This window comes from Thecamonas trahens (assembly GCF_000142905.1).
Source record: "Thecamonas trahens ATCC 50062 unplaced genomic scaffold supercont1.35, whole genome shotgun sequence".
NCBI classification, from domain to species: Eukaryota; order Apusomonadida; family Apusomonadidae; genus Thecamonas; species Thecamonas trahens.
This window is the reverse complement of record NW_013657645.1, coordinates 288,077-310,269: the sequence shown is the minus strand read 5'-3', so window position 1 is coordinate 310,269 and position 22,193 is coordinate 288,077. Positions and strand designations below refer to the sequence as shown.

Genomic DNA, 22,193 nt, shown 5'->3' with positions numbered 1-22,193 from the left:
CCACGTCGAGTGGTGCAAAGACGGCGACAAGCACGAGGTCTTCCTCAGCAACGGCTCTCACATCTGCTCTGCCCTACAACTCGAATGCCAATCGCTCTCGTGTTGGGCACGAGCGAGGAAATGGAAAATTCGCTGCTGGTTCTGTCGTGCCATCATCGGCTCGCCGTCACCTGTCGACTGCGTATGATGGCGGTGGTGATGGTGGAGCTGGTGGTGGTGGCAGTGGCGGGAAGGGCCGTCCCGAAGTGTTCAAGCTCTGTGGTGTAGGCCTCGGCGAGTACAACGTGGGCAACGTGATTGTGGTGGCGACAGCGTTCTGTGGTCTCTTCACCTCGTTTAACTCGTTGCAGAACTTTGAGACCTCGCTCAACAAGTCACTTGGCTTCTTCTCGCTCGGCATCCTCTACACCTGCCTTGCGCTCTCGACCTTTATCGCTCCTGCGGTGGTGCGGACGCTCGGCAACCGGATCTCGCTCTGCATCGGCGCCTTTACCTACTGCATGTTTATTGCGGCTAACATCCATGTCGAGGCGTACATCCTGCTGCCTGTTGCAGGCATTATGGGTGTGGGTGCCGGCGTCCTGTGGACGGCGCAGGGCGCGCATCTGGCGCAGTCATCGGACGCTGGGCAAATGGGCAAGATGTCTGGCCTGTTCTTCTCCATCTTCCAGATCAACCAGGTGACCGGCAACCTGCTTGTTGCCGTTCTCCTGCACGTCGGCATCAATGTCCACGTGGTCATCATCATCCTCACCGGCATTGCGCTGCTCTTCTCGCTCCTGCTCCTTGCAGTCAAGCCGACGTATCCGGGCTCGCTGCTCAAGGCGCCTGTCGTTGGTGACGATGCCGCGGCGGCCGAGTCGCTCCTTGCGCAAGCCGGCTCTGTGCAGGACACCGAGGCCGGGCCCGACCTTGGCCTGCCGACGCTCACCACTCGTGAGCTCGTCCTGGAGACTCTCCATCTGTTTGGCAAGCTCCGGCTCCAGCTTCTCATTTTGCCCATGTTCTACTCGGGACTGACGCAGACGTACTATTTCGGCATCTTCCCGCGGCAGGTCGACCTCCGCATGATCGGCTGGCTGATGGCGTGCTTTGGCTCGGCCGACGCCTCGCTCTCGCTCATTCTCGGCAAGGTCTCGGACCGCATCGGCCGGCGCCCGATCCTCTTTGCAGGCGCCTTTGCCTGTGTTGTGGGTGTCCTCGCCGCCAACGCCGTCGCCCACTTTGACTGGCCGTCGTGGGTCATGTTCCCGGCCGCTGTTGCGCTCGGCGCTGCCGATGCCTCGTACAACACCCAGCTATACGCCATCCTCGGCTCATTCTTCCCGGAGCACCGCGAGGCGGCATTTGCCGCCTTCAAGGCCGTCCAGGCCGGCTCGACCGGCGCCGCCTTTGCCGCCTCGCAGTTTGCGTCGTTCTTTGTCCTCTCGGCCGCCCTCCTCGGCTCTCTCGTCCTCGGCCTCATCTCGCTGGTCATCCTCGACCTCTGGGTTCGCCCGCTCTCGTCGTAGGTAGTGGAGACAAAGCTGGATGCAGCATAGAGTGTTTGATTTATGACGATGACGACGACGACGCCGCCGACTCGCTGCCCTTGGTGCGCGCTGGCGACGACGACGACATGGCCACGCCGTCGTCCGAGTTGGATGTTGAGGTGACAGGTTCGCCCTTGCGGGTGATGTTGGGCAACCAAACATGCCACGACGAGAACTTAAAGGTCTCGGCGTCGTTCTTGCCCTTGAGCACGTTGAGGGCGAGGAAGCCAAAGACAAACAGCGCCATCTCGAGACCGTACACGATGTACAGGCCCGAGAGGTTCTCAAAGATGTGCTGGTTGAGATGCCATACGCCGAGGCCGACGTTGACCAGGCCGAGCACCGCCGCCGTCCGCCCGCCCCACCAGTGGAGGTATTGCCAGAACTTGCGCTTGCAGTTGAGCGGGTTGGGGTGCGGCCGAAAGTAGGCGTTGACCGGCTGGAGCAGGCCGAGAAGCGTGACAAGGACGCCAAAAATGGCGTGTGGGAGGGCGGTAAAGTGCTTGCCGGTGATGAACCACGCAAAGATGAAGCCTAGCAGCGCAAAGCATAGCCCAATCGGCATGACAATGCGGTGGATGAAGAACCAGATCGGAAGCCCGCGCGGCTTGGCGCTCGAGTGCTTGAGGAACCGCGCCGCAAAGATGCCTCCCGGAAGGAGGAGACCCCACGAGAGCCACATAAAGAGGCCGTGCAGAATCCGAAAGTCAAAGCCGATCTGGCAGGCCTTGTTCGGCAGTCCGGCCGTCGTCGTCCCGCTCAGCCGCCAGATCTCGTTGGTCAGCGCGCCGCTGACCTGCCCGCCAAAGACCAGCACGTACTCGGACGAGGGTGATGCCGTGTTGTACACAAGCGTCATGGTGTGAGCTTGGCGAACGGCAGGCACTGCGCTGCCGCCCGGCACTACCCGGGTCCACGCCCCAGATGGCACGTCGAGCACGTTAACAACGCCGCCGGCGGTCGCCTTGGCGCCGCCGTAGAGCACAGCCTTGGAGCTGTCGCCCGGGAAGAACGCCATGGCGGCCCGCTGGAGCTTGGGCGGGCACTTGCGGGTCTTGACCCAGTTGCGCGAGCCATCGGCAAAGTTGGCGGCAAAGATGAAGCTCTCCTGCGACGGGCACGGCGAGTAGCCGCCGGACCCGCATCCGCCGTACATGGTGAACGAGTTGGCGGTGAGCATGGTGGTGCCCACCAGGCACCTCGCGCCGGGCAGATTCCCTGCCGGCGTCACCTCGATCCACTTTTGCTCGGCAAACGAGTAGAAGAAGGTGTCATCGTAGCGGACCTTCTTGTTGAAGCCGTGCGAGAGGTACAGGCCCGTGCCTGTGCGGAAGACGCCGCCAGCCGATCCGTACCGTCCGCGAGGAATGGCACCAGCCTGCGGCAGCTGAGTCCATGCGTAGGTTGTCAGATCAAGCTCCCACACATCCGAGAGCACAATGGGACCTGATTGACCTGAGGAGATGTACAACGAGTTGCCCACAATGCCCGAGACCATATCAAAGCGAACAACCGGACGGGTACCAGAGGTGGATCGCTCTGTCCACACGTTTGTGGTCAAATCAAAGGTCCACACATCGTTTGTCTCTCCCGAGGCAGAGACACCACCAAAGAGAACAACTTGATTCCTTCCAGCATCATACTCCCACACAGCATCACGTCGAGGAGATGGTGCCGCAGAGGTTGATGGCGTGAGCAACGACCACGACAGCTGCTGGCCAGAGACATCAGGAGCCATGGCGGCAACAAGAACGACCACAACGACCACCGTAACACCAAACATTCCAGACATCCACATCATTAGCTTTGTTCAACTCTTGGCGTCTCTGCTCCCTCCCTTTCTCTCTCTCTCTCTCTCGTCTCTGTTGCTTCGCCCCGTGGCGAGAGTGAGCTGTCCTCCCTCGTCAGGTGGGCCTCCTTCTGTGTCGTGTTGGCTGCCGACAAAAAAACGTTGCTTGGCGCACTCTCCGCCAATGACGCCATCATATCCCCCAGTCTCTCCTTTGACTTGGGCAGATGATGGGGGGGCGTGCTGCTTGGCGCAATGACGCCATCATATCCCCCAGTCTCTCCTTTGACTTGGGCAGATGATGGGGGGGCGTGCTGCTTGGCGCAATGACGCCATCATATCCCCCAGTCTCTCCTTTGACTTGGGCAGATGATGGGGGGGCGTGCTGCTTGGCGCAATGACGCCATCATATCCCCCAGTCTCTCCTTTGACTTGGGCAGATGATGGGGGGGCGTGCTGCTTGGCGCAATGACGCCATCGTATCCGCAGTCTCTCCTTTGATTTGGCAGATGATGAGGCGTGCTGCTTGGCGCAATGACGCCATCATATCCGCAGTCTCTCCTTTGATTAGGTAGATGATGAGGCGTGCTGCTTGGCGCAATGACGCCATCATATCCGCAGTCTCTCCTTTGACTTGGGCAGATGATGGGCTTGGTGGCAGATGTCGGGCGGATGGCCAACCAAGGAAGATGGCCGGCTGGTGGCAGTTGCTAGGCGGACTCTTCCGCACGACGGCTGCTCCATCGAGTATGATGGGGACGGTGGTAGACAGTGAGAGTGGGCGAAAAGGCATGACTCGGCCGGTGTGGCAGGAGAGGCTGATCGGGGGCTGGTGAGTGGCGGGCTGGTTGGGCGGTTGATGTATGTGGCTGGAAGCAAGAAACTACGAAATGCCAAAGTCGTTGCAGACGTCAGCGAGCCACAGCTGGGCGGTCCGCTCGCGAGTCATGCGGAAGCCGGCAGCGTTGAGGATAGCGGTCCGCTCGCCGTTGATGAGACGGGCATAGAGCCAGTTGCGGAGATCTTGCGAGCGTTCAAAGTACTTTTGGCGCGGAAGCTTGGGTCCAAACGTGCCGACGTCCGACTTGCACGCCATTGACATGCGGTAGCACGTCCGTCCGCCGGTCAGCTCCTTGTCCACCGGCTGGACAATGAGCAGGACGTGGTTGAACTGCGAGTAAACACAAGTCGGGACGTACGGCGTCGAGCCCTCGACAAAGACCACCATAACAATGTCGTTGCCAAGGTGACGCTTGCGCTGAAGTTGCTGCACGTCGGTGGGAAAGTACGGGAGCATGGTGGCGACGTGCCACATGACCTCAAAGTGGCGCCACTGCGTGTAGATCGACGTTGTCCCGGTGCCGCCCGAGCGGACGTCAAGCCCGGCCCGGTACGCTTCCCATCCCTGCAGCTCGATCGTGTCACCCAACCAGTCGCAGAACTCCTGGTACTCGGGGGAGTGGTCGATCACATACCCGTCGTTGGCAAACATGTCCTCCTCCACCGTCTGCCCGTCCTTGACATACAGCAGGCCAAACTTGTACTTGGTCACCAGCTCGGACGTCTCGTGCGTCGCCAGCCGCTTGCAGAACTTCTCATCGTCCGCCACCTTGAGCGCCATCTTCTCCAGTGCAGGCAGCGCCACGTTCACCACCTTGCGCGCCATCTTGGAGTTCAGATCCTTGTTTTTCACGTTCACATCGTCCGAGCTCACAAGCACATGCTGCCGCCCGGCCTGCGAAAGGACCCGGACCCGAAAGTGAAAGTCGTCGCCAAAATCCTCCTTCACCACAGAGATCACCAGCGCTCCCATAGCCTTGTCCTTCCCCACAAACGTCACATGCGGCTTGCCGAAAAAGTAGTCATTGTACCACGTCTTGTCTGTATCCATCTCTACAATCTCCAGCTCCTGCTCTGCCACCGCGGCCACGGTCGTGTTGTCCTTGCGCATAATTTGCCACCCGGAGCTCTCCACAATCATGTCGGCGTCATCCGGGTCGGCCGTCGACTCCCACGTCGCCTAAACATGCCATCACCACCACAATACCATACACATGAGCTTCTTCCATTTCCTCCCTTCCTCCCCCCCTCCCCCCCTCTCCCCCCCTCTCCCCCCCTCCCCCACCTTTCCTCCGCCGCTCTCACCGTCGCCTCCGCTGCCTTTCGAAAAATTGCCTTGTGCACCTGCAACGCCTGTTCATGACCCCCGTCAGCGGCCCTGCCCCCTTCCCCCCCCCCCCTGCCCACGCAGCACCACGTACATGGTCACCTTTTGTTGCAGCAATGAGCTGTGCAATCTTATCCGCAAGAAGCACGTTCTCCGACACAACCTCCATCCTCGAGTGGTGTGTACCGCTTCCGCTCTTGTCCTCCTACCCCTACTCCACCCTCCTCCTCGCCATGCTACCTTGACGGTCGGTGCTCCGCACCCGATCGATCGCCATTGGCGAGAGAGTGCCTGATCACCAACCGCATGTTCAACCCACTTGATCAACCCCCCCCCCTCCCCCCCTGGCCCTCCATCACTAGCAACCAACCCCGTCGACGGCATGCCACTTTCACGACCTTTTCTTTCCCCGCCATCATCGGTGATGACCACACCATGGTCTCACCCTCCTCATCCTCCTCATCGCCTTCCTCCAACCAAGCCCGCTTGGCTTTGTACGCCAGCCTCCACCTCCTCTACCTCTCCTCGCCACACCCAACGCTGCTCGAGTATGGCGGGAGGGCTTAGCTATGACGAGCTATTGCAAGCCTTTCGGCGTAGTCAAGCCAAGCTCGCCAAGGCTGAGGAGACCATAGAGGTGCTCGAGTCTGAGAAAGCACACCATGTGAGCTGGCTGGCTCAGCATGGCGAGGCGGGGTGGGAGCCTGACCTCGCGTCTGAGCTGTATGTAGCCCGAGCCAAGACGACTGCCATCCAGCGGGAGTACGAGCGAGCGCAAGCACTTGCTGAGGAACAAGCTCTGGTCCTGGAGCATGCTCTTGCCGGAAAGAACGCACTCGCTGACGAGCTCCGCGCAGTGACAGCCGAGCGCGACGCCCTGGCTGCCGAGGTCGACGCTCTCGAGGCCGAAATCCGCGTTCTCCGCCTCCGTCTCACTGCAGACGTCGAGGCCAAGACAGACACCTCGTCTCGTGCCCGCCGCCGCGCTTACAAGGCCAAGCTGGCTGAGCAGATCGAGCTGGAGCAGCAGGCGATTGACGCCCTGGTCCATGCTCTGGTCGACGAGCAAAAGGCAAAGATCAAGCTCGACCGCCGCGCCGCACCGCCCCCCACCGTCTCTTCCACCAGACGATCGGTCCACGCTACTCGCTCGACTCCAGCCCACCTCGCCCACCATCCGCCCCATTCCATCCAGCGTCCGCCGTCGCCGCCGCCCATGCCGCATGGTGCTGTCGATGTCCACACCGCCGCCGATGGCTCCCACATGTATGTGTTGTAATCCCGTCTGCCTGACACGTAGCATCAAACCCCCTCTCCCCCAGTCCTCAAAAGTGGTCCGTTTTAAGCGTACTCAACATCGATGATCTTGCCCATGAAGACAAGGGTCTTCGACTCGAGGCCGGCAACACGGCCGTACGACTCCGAGCGCTCAAAGGTCTCGCAGTAGAGGAAGCCCTGCGGCTCAAAGGTGATCTCGGCCATCTCGTGCTTGCGGACGAACTCCGGGTTCTCGAGCTTCTGGCCAGCAGTGCGCTTGCCCATCACCCAGTGGATCTCCGAAATGCGCGAAGCGCACCGGCCGGTACGCACGCACATCTGCGGGCAGAAGCCGACCTTGAGGTCACCAGGGTGGTTCTGCACGCGGATCATGGCGCGGAACGACTTGACGCGGCGCGGGAGGAGCTCCTGCTTGTCGGCGTAGTCAGCCGGGCGGTACAGGAGGTCACCACGCTTGACCTGCTTCGGCTTGGTGCCCTTCGGGAACTTGACCACAATGCCAACGTTGAAGCCAGCAATACCGGCGTCCACGTCCTGGTGGTGCATCTGGATCGAGAAGGTCTTGCCAGACAGGCCGTTGCGCGCGAGCGCGACGACGTCGTCCTTGCGGATGGTACCGATCTCAATCCGGCCCATGGTCACGAGACCCTGGCCCGGGATGAGGCGCGAGCCCGAAACCGAAAGGTGGAGCGGGCCGTTGGCGTCACGGTCGGGGATGCGCATGTAGTTGTCGAGCGCCTCGACAAGGGTCTTGCCCTTGATCTCGGTGCCGCCGACAATCTCGAAGCCCTTCTTCTTGCGCTTGGCGGTGTAGCCGTACCGGCCGGACCAGCCGTTGTACCACGGCATGTTCTCGGTCGGCGAGGTGAGGTTGTCACCAACCCAGCCGGAAACCGGGATGATCGGGACAGTGGCCGAGTGGAAGCCAGCCTCGTCGATCATGCGCGAGACCTCATCGCGGATCTCGTTGAAACGAGCCTCGTTGTAGGCGCCGCCCTCGGACGAATCCATCTTGTTGACGCAAACCACGAGCTGCTTGATGCCGAGCAGGTTGGCGAGGTTGGCGTGCTGGCGGGTCTGGCCACCAGCCATCATGCCGGACGGCTTGGCAATCGATGCCTCGAAGTTACCGTCAGCCGGGACCATGAGGACCGCGACGTCAGCCTGGCCGGCACCGGTGATCATGTTAGTGATAAAATCGGCATGACCGGGGGCGTCGGTGATCGAGTAGTCGTAGTTGGTGGTGCGGAACGACGACGTCTGGCAGTCGATGGTGATACCGCGCTCGCGCTCCTCCTTGGACGTGTCCATGAAGTAGGCAAAGGCGAAACCGGCCTTGTTGTTCTCGGCAGCAGCCTGCTCGAGCTTCTCCTTGGCACGCTCGTCGATGCCGCCGAGCTCGTAGATGAGACGGCCGGTCATGGTGGACTTGCCAGCATCGACGTGGCCAATGATGACGACGTTGAGCTTGCGGGCGGGGTCAAAGGTCTCAGCAGACATGTTTGCTTCGGACTAAGATAAGTGGTGCGGTGTGTTGTGTTTGTGGGGGGGCCTGTGCGCCGTGGCGAGGGATGGCGTTTTTTGGGGATTGTGGATGGCGAGTGTTCCGTCCGCCAAAAAACGACCAATACCTTCTTCCAAGGAAGCGCTGGAACGTTTTTGGCCCGCTTCTGCTCACACCGATTGGCTCCCGTCAACTGCCAATCGAGCCGCGCACTCGCGGCAGAGCCAGAGCGACTCGCCGGTAGTCAACGCTACGAGCTCGAGCCCACCGTGTCCATCGAAGACTTCGGATAGAACTCGATACGCTTCACGGATGGTCAGTGGCTCTCCATCGCTTCTGCCGCCTACGCCCGCCGCCTGATCCGACGACACATGCCCGTCGCTCACTCGCGAACTCGCTCGGTTGCGCCGGAGCGAGCCCGCCCGCGACCGTGTCCGCGATCGCCCGCCCGCGAGCGGCCCGCCTCCACGCCCGCCGTCAACTCCGAGCTCATGCCGCCCGACGCTACCCTTGCGGGCGATAAACTCGGCAAACTCGACAGACTGGACCATCTCCAGCTCGGGCGACGTCAGCCGCATCAGCCGGACCAGACTGTCAAAGTACGGCACGGCCGCCACCACGTCGCACCCGTTCTCGGCAGAGAGCTTCACTGCCTCGGGCGCCAGCGGCATATGCCAGCCCTGAGGGTTCTCGCACAGCGCCACCAGCGACGCTCCGTTCACCACGCAGCACGATGACGACGAGAGCTGCGTCACAGCAAAGATCCGCGGCCCGTCAATGTGCGCCACAAGGCCGTCGGCCATGTTCAGCTGCCGCATAAACGAGCGCTGCGCATGCTCGCGCAAGTCGGCCCACTCAGCGTCCGCCGCATCGGCTTCGGCTCTGCTACCGTCGTCAGCTTTGGGCTCGTCGTCGCACCCGCCCGACGATGCCATCGCCTCGCACACCGCCCCGGCCAGCTCCTCCATCGACGCCTCAAACTCACTCGCCGACCCAAACTTGATCTGCGGAAGCCCTGCTGCGATGAGTCCGACCTCGCTCCGTGTCCACGCGTAGTCGCCCGACCCAACAACAGCCACTACCATCGGAAGGCACAGGTTCTTGGCCGCATGCAGAAATTCCATACGGCAGTTGTCCGACGCCGCATACGCGTCCGACACACACGCTACCACAACCCGCGCCCGCGACAGTCCCGCCGCAATGTCCTCAAACAACCCGTTCCGCCCCAGACAGTCGATGTCGAGCCACGTGCCAAGCCCATAGTTCTTGGCAAGATCGATGGCAATCCCGCGCGGATCGACCTTGCCCACCGCCGCCTCGCCAAACGCGTGCGCAGAGTTGCGCCACGCGTACGAGACAAAGACCGGCCTCGCGCTGTTGACCGCCAGAGGAGGCACCCGTCGCGGGACGGCAAGCCCACGCTCGTACACCTCAATATGCCCCTCTGCTCCTTTGTCATCGGTTGGAACATACGCCTGCGCAGGCGAGTTGGCCGGCAGCATCATCAGCAGCCGCGACGAGAGCTCTGCGAGCTTTGCCTCTCGCGTTGCAGGCGACACAAAGTCGATCCACAGCTCGCCTGATATGAGCATGTACGCTCGGTGCCGCATAAAATCAAACGACTCACCCACAACCACAGGCACTCGCGACTTGTGCAGGATCTTGATGGCGTACTCATACTCGCGGACCGCCGCCGGGTCGTTAAAATACTCGACCGAGACACAGGCCACAAAGATCCGCACAGACTGCAGGATTCGAGACATGTCGTCGCCGCTTGGCGCTCGAGGATCACGAAAGTAGACTGTGAACCCGAGTGCCCGCAGCTGCTCACCGAGCGCCAACGGATCAAAGCTACCGCGCGCCGCCGGCACGATGCCGGCGGCCACCGCCTCGGAGGAGTTGGCAAACGAGTACGAGATGTAGATGGCAGAGGTGAGGAGGACGTGCTGCTGCTCAAGCATCGCCACGTCGCGCTCAAACTGGTCCGCCACCTGCACGTCCGACCGTGGCGGAATGTACGCCACCAGCCGCCGCACAGGCACCATGTGAAAGTACTCGCACTGCAAAAACGGGACCTCGGACGTCACCGCCCGCCGGATCGTCCGCACCAGAAAGCTCGACGCCGCCCGACGCAAGCTTTCGTCGCCGTCGACATGGAACCCGCGCACCAGCGTCTGCCCTCTGCCTCCGTCCACAAGCTCCGTGCACTCGGGACACGGCACGTGGACGCTGTACGCCAGTCCGGTGTACAGCTCGTCGACAAGTCGAGATATGATCTGCGAGAAAAGGCTGAGGAGGGTGTGCGGCGCCGAGCCCGCAACCGCCACCGTAATCACCCCGCGCTTCTGACTCGTCGTGAGCTCAGCAACGTGCGGCCCGCGCCGGAGCCGCAGACCCGTCCGCCACATCACGGCAAAGTTGGCGCCCGATGCCGGACCCGGCACGTCGCGCGCACGCACTTGGATCCGCGAGAAGAGGCCGATTGGGAGAAAGTCAAACGAGTACGTCAGGCTCACACGCTCCGCGCCATGCGGAATGCCTCTCCACTCGGCAGGCCACGCCACCGGGTCGTCGGGCAGGAGACACGGGACCAGATACCGCGGCCCGCGCGTCGGATGCGGCGGGAGCGCGTAGACAAGCTCAAACTGAGCGATGAGGTGCAGGAGCTTGGTGTGGAGTGAGGTGTCGTACCGCGCCCAAACCAACGCCGTGGCCGACTCGTACAGGATCCCGTCCACAATGGCAGGCGCCTGCCCGGCTGCATCCATCTGCGGCAGCTGCGCAGAGACAACGCACGCCATCACATCTGCCAGAAACTGCGGCGAGAGGATAACAAGATCCCGCAGTGCCGGTGTCTGTACGTGGATGATCGTTCCCAGGTCCGTCAGGTACTCGGTCGCCCGCAGCACCTCCTCCTCTGTGTGGAGGGTGCAGAGCGCGCCAAAGCACCGGACTCGCGACCACTGGGTGATGAGCTCGGTCGTGCACTCGGTTGCCAGCTGGCGGAGCTGATTCTCGAGCTTGATGAACGCCGTCGGCACAATCTGGTTCATGTACGGCTCACCGGCGGCAATCGCCAGCACTTTGGCTCGCAGCACGTCAATGTTGAGCCCGGTGGCCGACGACACGTTGACAAAGCCGCGTATCTGACTAAACTGCCGCCGCAGTCGTGCCTCCTCGATGTTTGAGACTGGAACCTGGTCCGCATGCGTTCCCACAATGACAACTGGCGCCTCGGGATGGTGTGACCGGATCGAGTTGAGCCAAAAGTCGAGGCCGCCGTGCTCGGCGCCGAGCCGAATGTTCCACACCAGGACGTAGATGGCACGGTGTGAGAGGAAAAACTGGTGCGTGTTGTAGTAGACCGACTGCCCGGCAAAGTCCCACACCGAAAACCGGATGCTGTCCGTCTCCAACACCGCTTCGGGCGCCGCCGCCACTACATCCGCCGCCGGTACCACCCACTCGCGGATGGCGATTCCGTCGGTTGACTTGGACTCGCGGTCAAACGCGTCTGGACCTTGCGTGAGCGCTGCAATGAGCGACGTCTTGCCTGCGTTGCCAAGACCGACCACGCACAGCTTGGTTCGCGAAATCGGGACGGAGCCGCCGGCAAGCGCCTGGTAGTACAGCAGGATAGCCGCAGAGCCCTTGGCCCGGATGCATGGGGCCGGAAACTCGAGCGGGTTGCCCATGCACTCAAAGTGTACCAGCGAGCTCATCGTCCCGAGCTCCTCTGGCAGCCGGACGAGCGCGTTTGACGACACATCGAGCCGCGTCAGCTGCCCACCAGATCCAAGTCCAGAGAGCAGCTCGCGCGACAGCTCGTCAAGCCCGAGGTGCTTGATCGAGAGCTGCCGGAGCGAGCTGAGCTGTGCAATCGGCGTCACGTCCAACTTGCGGGGCACAAGCACATGCGCGAGCTCGGCATTGAGTCGCAGCACTGCCGGCGCATCGAGGCTCCCCACTCCATCTTCATCAAGCGCATCAAACGCCGCCATTGCAACTTGTGAGTCGAGCCAGACCGCATACGGCTTGGCCCTCACCATCTCCATCCACTCGCTCCGGTCCAGTACACCCGAGACCGGCGCGGCAAGCGGTGCCCCGTCTAGAATCAGGATCTCAAGCTCGGTCAGCGAGGAGAGCCACTCGAGGCTAGACACTGCCGCATGTCCAGCCACGTTGAGGTACCGCAGCCGAGTAAGTGAGCCCAGTGCAGGCGGAAGCGTGTTGAGGTTGTTGTCGGCAAGCGCGAGCGAGACGAGCGAGGGCGCAAGCAGCTCTGCCGCCGCATCGGGGAAGCCAGGCAGCTCGTTGCCCGAGAGATCGAGCTCGCACAGTGCAGTTGCACACTCGAGCAGCGCCATCGGCACCCCGTACAACCCGTTGCTCGCCACATTGAGCGACGTGAGATTTGCGAGAACGCCGGGCCCAAAAGGCCCGACAAGCGCCAAGTCCGACACCCCAGACGAGGCCAGGTTGAGCGTCGTCAACGCCATGCACCGCTCCAGCACCCCCATCGGTAGCGCTTCAAGGCTGTTGCCGGATAAATCAACGCTCTTGAGACGGGCAAGCATCCCGCCACTCGCCTCAATCGCATTCGCCACCTCGCCGTCGGTCTCGAGATCGGTACCAGCCAGATCGAGCGAAGTGGGCGCGCGGAGGAGAGCGAGTATGTTAGGAGCAAGCGTCGACGCCATCTCGGGTGCTAGCGCCGCTTCAGACGACACTCCCGCATCCAGCAGCAGAGAAACGACAGTACTCAGCCCCCGCTGCGCCGGTCCCGTTACTGATGATGATGTGAGACAGCTGCCGCTGCAGTGGCGAAGCACAAGCGAGACCAGCGCATGATCATCGACTACAAGTCTCTCCAGGACAATCGCCAGTGCACGCGGCGCATCCGAGTCGAGACCGTAACCGACGAACACGGCGTGCGCTGCAGACACCGCATTGGCAGCCACCGACGTCTCGAACAGTGTCCATGCCACAGCGGTAGTGGGTTGCAGCGTGTCGAGCTCAGGATCAAGGCGAAGATCACGAAAGGCAGCCAGGCGTGGCGAGAGTGCTGCCACCAGCGGTTCGAGGACGGCTGCATTGGTAGCTTCAAGGACAGCAACTGCCGGCGAGAGCGGATAGCTGCCACAGGGCGGCGCGCCGACACCACGCAGCGCCACGACCCTATAGAGAGGCCCGCCGTGGTCGAGCTCAATGTGGTCGTGGAGGCGGATGGCAAAGGCGCGCGCAAGCTCCTTGGCCGTCGCGCCACCCTCAACAGCTGCCGCCAGCGAGACATCGTTGAGCAGAGTGTCGTTGGCGCCCAGATCGGCTGGTTGGAGCACGTACGCGTTGATGGGCACGTGGTAAACAAGCGCGACGTGGACGGCCGAGACTCGCGGCGCATGCACGCTTACCACAATAACCTCGTCAGGATCGAGTGGCTCGGAGCTGTCGGCGACCATCAGCGTGTTCGACTTGAGCCATGCGTGGCACCGCTTGTCTGACCGCCCCAGCACAGCGTTGGGGCCAGACACAACAACTTTGTCTGGTGCATTGGGAAACGCATCGGTATTGACCAGCTCCAGTGTGAGTCTTGGCGGAAGAGTGTTGCCGCTGAGCGTCGTCGTGAGCGGATACGTCATCGGGTTGGCTGCCGCCCCGGTGTAGCAGTGGACGCAGGTGGGCAGCATCTCGCCAGCGTCGGCCGTCACCACCGCTGCCACTACGGCCTCGACCATCAGCGCGGAGCAAAATCCAGGCGCAAGGAGCTCGCGTTCCGGCTCATCAGCCCGGACTAGCTGCCCGAGAAGCGGTGGCGCCCGCCGCACGTCGGCCAGCACCGGCGCAAGCGCCAGGATCTGCGTCACAGCATCGACATGGGATGGCGGTAGGGCCGAGACGCCAAAGACACGTTCACCAAGAGCAACCAACAGCGATGCAGCCACCTCGACAGATTCGGTCATCGGCAGACCAATGAGCGCCGCCGGCCAGGGGTCCTCGAGTGAGTCGGCGACGCCAAGTGGCGAGACAAGCGCTGACGCGAGCGTCCACCGCAGCAGCGCCACCTGCGGCAGACCAAACGACTCGGGCACAAAGATCGTGGCCCTGTCCTGGGCCTGAGTGGCACTCGAGTCATAAGACGAGCTTTGGGTCACTTCTGAGTCTGATCCCGAGTCAGATGATCTCGAGACTGAGGCCGAGCTCTCTTCGTCTGAGGATGACGACCGAGTCCTCGAGAAGGTCGACACTGCCCGAGGTCGTCGACTCGAGCCAGGACCATCCACACTACCTTGCTTCACCCATGATCGCGACGATGACAAGCTCGCCGAGTGTGACGACGACGATGACGATGAGCCACAACTTCCATCATCACCAACATCTGGCCTTCTGCCACTGTCCGGCCAAGCTGTCGTCGACATGGCGGCGATACTGGCTTCCGACTGTGGTCACTTTGCGGACCTTGCTCCCTACCACCCTCTCTTCCACTCTCAGTGGTGTATATGTACACGTATGTGAATGTTGGGAGATGTGGGGAGCCAGTCGTCCTCGCGTAGATGGTGGTGGTGGTGGTGGTGGTGGTGGTGGTGGTGTGCAGCAAGTCGCAAGCCGCAAGTCCGCCTTTGTGCCGATCGCGCCCGTGTCGGAATTCAGGCAGTCAAAACCATGGAAACTGATCATGAACAGAGGCGTGAACGTGACACGCGCTTACAGAGCCACATTCGTCGTCGATGGACAAGCGTCCTCAAGCTTCCATTGTCCGCCGCGTACGTATTCAAGTGCCTTTGACGAGGGAGAGGGGGAAGTGTGTGTGTGTGGTGGGGGGGGGGGGGGTGAGGAAAAGGAGGGAGAGGGAGGGGGAAGTAAGGCAAGGGGGGAAGGGGGGTGGCTAGGCAGCAGGACGTGTCCGTATCCTTGGAAGGAGGGGGGGGCGGAAGGAGAGGGTGACACGGTCGCGAGGGAAAGCCATGTCGCGAAAGTCCCTCTGCCCCACCGCCACTGCTACCACCACCCAGTACCGCCTTCCTCCCAGCCATCTAGCACCACCCATGGACACTGCATGGTATGCTGCAGTTGACATTCTCCATATCTTCTTCCATGACCCAGTAGGTCTCCCCGGAGAGGGGACACCCTTGGCTGTCTATGGCATCATTCGTGACCTTTGGTCTCGCCGCAACCGCGCACCCCACACCTCCCCTCCCCGACCCCTCCTCCTTCTTCCACACTCCCGCATGTAGTCCCTATTTGTATCTTCATCTTGTCGTCCAGCTTGAGGCGGCTTCTGGTGGTGGTGGTGGTCAAGCGCCAAGGCCAGGCCGGCCAGGCCAGACAGGCACGGTGGGTCGCAGTAGCTGCAGTGTGCCGGGTGAGACAGGCAACTCACACAATGAGAGGCATGCTCTGTAAATGGGGGATGGCTTGGTTTGGCTGCTATGGCGTAGTCGTCCCGACGCTTGTCTCCTGTGCAGAAAAACTCGTCGCGGAAACAGACTCGATCTCGCAAGACCGAGCCGAGCTCGCCGCCGTCTACAGCTCTCTCCCCGCCCCGCGCAAGACCCGCAAGCAGCGAAAGACTGATACTGCGCCATCGTCAACAAAGACCAACTCATCGACTCCATCTTCGTGTCTACCGAAGACTCGGAAGCGCCAGCGTCGCAACTCATCGTCAGCACACTCGCCTACCGAGACATCACCACCGTCGAAACGGACACGGGGCCTGACTGCAAGCAAGCCGTCACACCCCGGACCTGCGCCAGACTTGACAAAAGCACGCAAATCCAAGGCCAAGACCAAGGGCAAGACCAAGGCTAAGGGCAAGGACAAGACCAAATACAGGGACAAGGGTAAGCCAAGCCCCGCGTCGCCGTCGACCGAGTCGCCGCAAGCCAGCAAGAGCAAGAGCAAGAGCAAGAGCAAAAGCAAGAGCAAGAGCAAGAGCAAGCGCTCTCGCTCCAGTCCGTCTAACAAGGCATCCAAAGCCAAAGAGCTCAAGCGACACAAGCCGCTTCGAGACCTCGCGAGTCCGCTCAGTTGCGGCAGTACCTCGAGCACCGCATCTAGCGTCCCGCGAGCCGGGCAGCTCTTTTCCCGCGCGTTCGGAGGTCTACTTCACCGACGCCGACCGATGTCGGGACCCTTGACGGAGATGCTGGAGGGCATTTCTGCGCTGCATGACGAGACGCGCGTATTGCTTGCGCTTTCGCAGCTGTGCGAGTACCTGGCGATGGCGAACGAAGATTCGATGTCGGGATTCTCGCCTGACGCGTTTGTGCCGCCGATGATCAACTGTCTCTCGCTGGCGCACAACCCGAACATCATGCTATTTGCCATCCGGTCGCTTACACACATGATGGACATCCAGCCCAACTCTGCCAATGTGGTGGTGGGCAACGGCGGCGTGCCGCCGCTGGTTATGAACTTGATGAATCTAGCGTACATCGATCTCGCCGAGGCGGCGATGCAGGCGCTGGACAAGGTTGCGCACGAGCACGCGGCGGCAATCATCCAAGAAGGCGGCATGATGGCTGTGCTCTCGCATCTGGACTTTATGCCGATGTCGTCGCAGCGGGTGGCTGTCAAGCTCGCGTCGTCGCTCTGCCGGTCGATGTCGTCGTCGACGATGCCACTGTTGTCAGACACGCTGCCGACGCTGACCAACCTGCTCAACTACTCGGACCCGAAAATCCTCGAGTCGGCCATCCTCTGTTTCTCGCGCCTGGCATCGTCGCTCTACTCGGACGAGGCGGCGCTGACGACGGTCACGTCTTACGGACTCTTCAACAACTTGCTCATGCTCATCGGACCCGAGGCCTCAGTCTCGCTCCCGGACAACGCGTTTGTCATGGTACTGTCGACGCTGGCTACCTTTGCGCGTGCCTCGCCGCAGCTCGCCACCAACCTCATGCAGTCTGGCGTCCTCGCTGTCCTGCGGCACCTCATTGCTGCCGAGCCCGCGGCCGGCGACGCAACCGGAGCTGGGCCGGCACCGGGCTCGCCGGTTCCGGCCGGCACGCCTGGCGGTACCCTTGCGTCCCCTAGTACCATGGCGCCGACTACGTCGGCGTCGGGCACCGCTGCCGGACGGCCTGCGGCGGTTCTCTTCCAGTCGCTGACGCTGGCCTCGGAGCTGCTGCCGTACTTTGAGTATGACTTTCCAGCCAAGAACACGTCGTCGTCGTCGTCGTCGTCGTACTCGTCGCTCTCGCGGTTCTCGTCGCGGTACTCGGGCGGCCTCCGGTCATCGGGCGGATACCAGCTTGTGCTCGGCAAGGGCCTCGAATCACGGTCCGCCGGTAATGAGGTGCTCGACACCGAGACCGGTGAGACGGCGCGTCTGCGGATGCTGGCCGAGTCGGAGCTGCTCCTCGACTCGATGGTCGAGATGCTGCTTGCACCGCTACTTGGCGTGTGCGCGACGTCGGTCAATCCGTCGGTCCGCAACGGCGGATTTCGTGTGGTGGGCAAGCTTGTGCACCTAGCCTCGGCCGATGTTCTTCGCGAGCGGCTTGCAGACTTGCCCATCTCGTCGTTTGTGGCCGCGCTTCTCTCGGAGCGGGACCTGACCGCGCTGGCGGTCGGCGTCTCGCTGGCTTGCATGCTCCTTGCCAAGCTGCCGGACGTTTTTGGCTCGTACTTTGTGCAGGAAGGTGTGGTGTTTGAGCTCAAGCGGCTCGCTAGCTCGGACCTCGGCAGCCTCGGCACGCCTGCGGGCACGTGCTCGACATCCAAGTCTGCATTTGGCCAGGCCTCGTCGTCTGGCTCGAACAATGACAGCAAGAGTGGGACTGAGCAGGCCACAAGCAGGAGCGAGAACACTCCCACACTTCGCGAGTGGATTGCCACCAGCGTCTCGAGCGTTCTCGACGTCGTTGGCACGCTGCATGGCGCCGGCAGCGGGCACGAGCGAACGAGCCATCTGCGGGAGGTAGCTGCGAGCCTCAACAAGCTCCCACGCGACTCTGTTGGCGCTGCCGACCTGGGTGCGCATGTGGCACTTCGCAACGCGCTTGTCGACGTCGACGGTACAGGGACTGCGATGGTCACAACCTTTGAGATCATCTCGTCCGAGGTCATGGAGCAGTTGCTGGAGTACTTGACTGACACGGCGGTTGCACCGCAGATTGCGCTCGACCGGCTTGCGGTCTTTGCGCACGTGTGGGTCAACGCGCCGCGGCCTGCATCGGTGCCGGCCGACGCGCCGTCGCCGGCGACACCGCAACACGGCTACCCGATGCTGGTCCCGCTTGTGCGCAAGGTGCAGGAGGCGCTGTCCAAGGTCCAGACGCTTCCAGTCATGCTCCACTCACCCCCGGACGGCAACCAGGACCTGCGGATTCTGACGCAGTCATTCCGAGTGGCAGTTAGCCCGGGATCGTCTTCGCGCGAGGCAGGCCTCTCGTACACGGCATCGGAGCTTCTTGTCGAGCCGCTCGCACCGCTCATCTCCATTGAGGAGTTTGTCATCGGCAAGCTGCCGAACAAGGCCGTGGCCAAGGCCCGCGTGGCGCTGGGCGGGCCGAAGCAACTGCCGCCGGCGCCGGGCACCACCGCGCCGGGCATTCCGCGCTCGAGCTCCAACACTGCTGAGCTGCACATGCTCGGCTCGGAGGATGAGCCGCTGGCAGGCTCGTCGTCGGGCGCTGTTGTTGACGCCTCGGGCGCTTCGGACGACTACGAGTACGACGAGGATGAGGACGACGACGAGCTGGCCGGCTTTGGCGACGGTGGGGGCAATGATGAGGCCGGAGAGCACGGGGCGCAGGCAGTCATGGACTTGCTGGATGCAGCGCTAGCCACTCAGGCAACCTCGCCGAGCACGGCGGCGGCGGCGTCGGGGTCGGCATCGACCATGGCGGCGTCAAGCTCGACGAACGGCAGCGAGGGCCGGAACGAGACCGAGAGCGGCGAGCGGCTTGCGCGTGGCCCAGGCTTGGGGCGCAAGGGCGGTTCGCGCGCGCGGCCAACCAAGGGCAAGAAAAAGTCGAGCTCCGGCTACAATGTGGAGGAGTGGGGCGGCGGACTCGGCTCGACTGCATCTGCGGAGCCAGGCGCAAAGTATGCGGCCGAGAACGCGGTCCTTGTGCTCTCGCTCAACGGCAAGGAGCTCCCGCCGTCGACGACGGTCTTCCAAGCTGTGCAGGCGTTTGCGGTCGAGCGGGCTGGGAGCGAGGACAACTATGCGTATGACGACTCCGCCGAGATGCACCGTGCGCTGTGGGACGAGGTGTACACGTTTGAGTACCGGCTCAAGACTCGGGACGAGTACGCGGCATACGTGGCGGAGCAGAGCGCGGTGCTCCGGGCGGCAGACGACAAGGTGGCGCCAGCGTCGGTCGGCACGCCCAATGTGCTGCGGCGGGTCGGCACGCCGCGGTATGCGGGTGCGGCCGGGACACAGAAGCAGGCTGGTCGTGTCGGCACGTGGCTCTCGCCGTTTGAGCACATTGGGACGCCTCTGGCGGAGCTTGTGGGCGGGCTCTCGTCCTCCTCGCCGGCGTTTGTGCCGCTAGCGCTGCTCAAGCTGCTCCACACGATGGTGGTTCACATTCGCGAGCTGGTCGAGCGCGACGGAAGCGGGTACGACAGTCCCGAGGCGCTAACTCACGCCAAGCTCCAGCTGGCAGCGGTGCTCGACTCGGGCAGTGGTGTCGTGGCGAGCGGAGAGTTTGTTAACCAGGTTGTGACGGCCAAACTCGAGCGGCAGATGCAGGATCCGCTGACGGTGACCTCGGGCGCGTTCCCGTCGTGGGTGACGCAGCTCATGGCGGGCGCGCCGTTTGTCTTTCCGTTTGCGACGCGCAAGCAGTTTCTGCACACGACTGCGTTTGGCGTGGCGCGCGCGCTGCTGCAGCTGCAGGAGAACTCGGGTGCGACGGCCTCGTCCGGCCGGAGCAACTCGGTCATGGTCGGGCGGATCCAGCGGTCCAAGGTGCGGATCTCGCGCGAGACCATTCTGTCATCGGCGTTCAAGGTGCTCGAGCTGTATGCGGCGTCCAAGTCTGTGCTGGAGATCGAGTACTTTGGCGAGTCAGGGACCGGACTTGGGCCCTCGCTCGAGTTTTACACCCTTGTGTGTGCCGAAGTCCAGCGAGCGGACCTGGAGATGTGGCGGACAAGCGAGAGCAAGGACAACAAGTACGTTGTCGCGCCACACGGGCTCTTCGCCAAACCGTTTGACTGGCGCAAGGCCGAGGCTAGCGGGCCGGGGAGCACCGCGGCGGCGGCCGGCGAGCGGCTGCTCAAGCTCTTCAAGTTTATGGGGTGGCTGGTGGGCAAGGCGCTGATGGACTCGCGGCTGATTGACCTGCCGTTTGCACCCGCGATGTACAAGGTGCTGCTGGGCGCGCCGCTGGCGGCGGCGGACGTGGCGCTGTTCGACCCGGTCTTTGCAGCGTCGCTTGAGCCGCTGATGCGGGCGGCCGAAGCCGTGGCCAACGGCACACCGGCAGACAAGGTCACGGTCGACGACCACGGCACCCGGGTTGAGGACCTGTTCCTCGTCTTTGAGCTGCCTGGCGCGCCGGGCTTTGCGCTCGTCGACGGCGGGTGCGAGATGGAGGTGACGACCGCCAACGTGGGCCAGTATGTCGACGCGGTAGTCGATGCCACCATTGGCAGCGGCGTCCGGCCGCAGCTCGACGCGTTCCTGGCCGGGGTCAACGACGTTTTTGACCTTGCTGCTCTCGCCGGCTTTGACGCCCGCGAGCTCGAGATCATCCTCATGGGCACCGACGAGCCGTGGACAGCCGCTGACATTGCCGCGCACACCGTAATCGAGCACGGATACGAGGCGCACTCACGGATTGTCAACGACCTCTTCGACGTCCTCGCCTCGTTTGACGACAACGAGCGACGGCAGTTCCTCAAGTTCATGACCGGCTCGCCGCGGTTGCCGTACGGGGGTTGGGCCGCCCTCGACCCGCCGTTTAAGATTGTGCGCAAGACGGCAGCTCAGCCCGACGCCTACATGCCGTCGACCATGACGTGCCTCAACTACCTTAAGCTCCCCGAGTACTCGTCGGCCGAGGTGCTGCAGGCCAAGCTCCGCCAGGCCATGACCGAGGGCCAGTCTGGTTTCCTGCTCTCGTAACTTTGGAAGCTTTGCCCATCGCTGCCTGTTCTTGACTTTGTTACACCCCCCTTTGTGGCTGACGAAACGAAAGCACTCTGTTCTTCTTCCGCTTTCTCCCCCCAATTCTGACAACCCTACTGTGGGTATTCGCTTTTCTCCCTTTTTTTGGTACGTACTCTTGCAAGGCTCCCAGAGTGCCGAAGCGTCCTGAGTGCCCTTCAGCAACAGGAGAAGGCCTTTCTGACCTACGACAACCCATCCGGCAGCAGATAGCTTGCTCTATGGGCGGGCGGACGTGCTTTGCTGCCCAACTGTGCCTTCCTTTGCAAGGTGGGGCGGCTGCCGCCGAGAGGCAATTCCAACGCTCGTTTTCATCCGTACAGCCGGCAGCTTGGGGCAGTCATGTGGCGCTTTTCCATGCACAAGCGGCCATAGCGCTTCTTTAAGCACATGCTGTAGCACAAACGCAGATGCCGCATCTTTGGAGCACAATGGCTTTGGCCCTCTGACACACGTTGTGGCATGGGGGCATGAGGTTGGCCGCGTGGGGCATGTTTTTGGCTGGTCGCGATCGTCACGCGTGACCCTTATTTTTTTTCAGGCTGCCGCTACCCGCGGGCATCTTCCGTCGCCGCCCTTCTCGAGATCATACTCACTCCCTCCCTTCCTTCTCCCCCCCCCTTCCTTTACGAGAGCAGCCATCATGCGGATCTCGCTCAAGCTTCTGCTTGTAGTTGTGGTCATTGCCGCATTGGCTTTCACGCCCACCGACGCGTGCTCGCGCCGTCGCCGCCGCCGCCGTCGTCGCCCGCCTCCGACTCCGCGCCCTGCCAGCCCCCCTCCGCCGCCGCCGTCGC

The 22,193-nt window shown here is 62.5% G+C and overlaps 8 protein-coding genes across 8 annotated transcripts in view; 4 read left to right on the top strand and 4 right to left on the bottom strand.

Moving 5' to 3' along the window:
* Window positions 1-186: 186 nt before the first annotated feature.
* On the top strand, window positions 187-1,511 carry AMSG_12087 (uncharacterized protein; the record flags this gene model as incomplete). Its single annotated transcript, XM_013900713.1, has 2 exons — window positions 187-210; window positions 234-1,511. The coding sequence occupies 2 exons, from the start codon at window positions 187-189 to the stop codon at window positions 1,509-1,511; spliced, it is 1,302 nt and encodes a 433-aa protein (XP_013756167.1).
* A 20-nt stretch (window positions 1,512-1,531) lies between these two features.
* Window positions 1,532-3,424, bottom strand: AMSG_07677 (uncharacterized protein). The gene has a single exon (XM_013900687.1). The coding sequence runs from the start codon at window positions 3,331-3,333 to the stop codon at window positions 1,552-1,554; it is 1,782 nt and encodes a 593-aa protein (XP_013756141.1). The 5' UTR covers window positions 3,334-3,424; the 3' UTR covers window positions 1,532-1,551.
* Window positions 3,425-4,159: 735 nt separating this feature from the next.
* On the bottom strand, window positions 4,160-5,668 carry AMSG_07676 (GTPase activating protein Rap1-GAP). The gene is made up of 2 exons (XM_013900686.1): window positions 5,583-5,668; window positions 4,160-5,341 (listed from the first exon to the last, which is right to left on the bottom strand). The coding sequence occupies exons 1-2, from the start codon at window positions 5,655-5,657 to the stop codon at window positions 4,205-4,207; spliced, it is 1,212 nt and encodes a 403-aa protein (XP_013756140.1). The 5' UTR covers window positions 5,658-5,668; the 3' UTR covers window positions 4,160-4,204.
* Window positions 5,669-6,038: 370 nt separating this feature from the next.
* On the top strand, window positions 6,039-6,767 carry AMSG_07675 (uncharacterized protein; the record flags this gene model as incomplete). The annotated part of the gene is made up of 2 exons (XM_013900685.1): window positions 6,039-6,125; window positions 6,192-6,767. The coding sequence occupies 2 exons, from the start codon at window positions 6,039-6,041 to the stop codon at window positions 6,765-6,767; spliced, it is 663 nt and encodes a 220-aa protein (XP_013756139.1).
* Window positions 6,768-6,813: 46 nt separating this feature from the next.
* AMSG_07674 (elongation factor 1 alpha long form) lies at window positions 6,814-8,295 on the bottom strand. Its single transcript, XM_013900684.1, has one exon. It carries the CDS (start codon window positions 8,264-8,266, stop codon window positions 6,830-6,832), a length of 1,437 nt encoding a protein of 478 aa, XP_013756138.1. The 5' UTR covers window positions 8,267-8,295; the 3' UTR covers window positions 6,814-6,829.
* A 34-nt stretch (window positions 8,296-8,329) lies between these two features.
* AMSG_07673 (leucine-rich-repeat protein) lies at window positions 8,330-14,570 on the bottom strand (the record flags this gene model as incomplete). The annotated part of the gene is made up of 2 exons (XM_013900683.1): window positions 8,330-14,498; window positions 14,557-14,570. The coding sequence occupies 2 exons, from the start codon at window positions 14,568-14,570 to the stop codon at window positions 8,441-8,443; spliced, it is 6,072 nt and encodes a 2,023-aa protein (XP_013756137.1). The 3' UTR covers window positions 8,330-8,440.
* A 419-nt stretch (window positions 14,571-14,989) lies between these two features.
* Window positions 14,990-21,536, top strand: AMSG_07672 (E3 ubiquitin-protein ligase UPL3). Its single transcript, XM_013900682.1, has 2 exons — window positions 14,990-15,031; window positions 15,707-21,536. Exon 2 carries the CDS (start codon window positions 16,390-16,392, stop codon window positions 21,352-21,354), a length of 4,965 nt encoding a protein of 1,654 aa, XP_013756136.1. The 5' UTR covers window positions 14,990-15,031; window positions 15,707-16,389; the 3' UTR covers window positions 21,355-21,536.
* A 503-nt stretch (window positions 21,537-22,039) lies between these two features.
* Window positions 22,040-22,193, top strand: part of AMSG_12086 (uncharacterized protein) — a gene marked incomplete at its 5' end in the record, with an annotated part of 3,398 nt that continues 3,244 nt past the window's right edge. Inside the window, one exon of the mRNA XM_013900712.1 lies at window positions 22,040-22,121. Within this exon, the coding sequence (XP_013756166.1) occupies window positions 22,040-22,121 (82 nt within the window). The remainder of the gene's footprint in view (window positions 22,122-22,193) is intronic.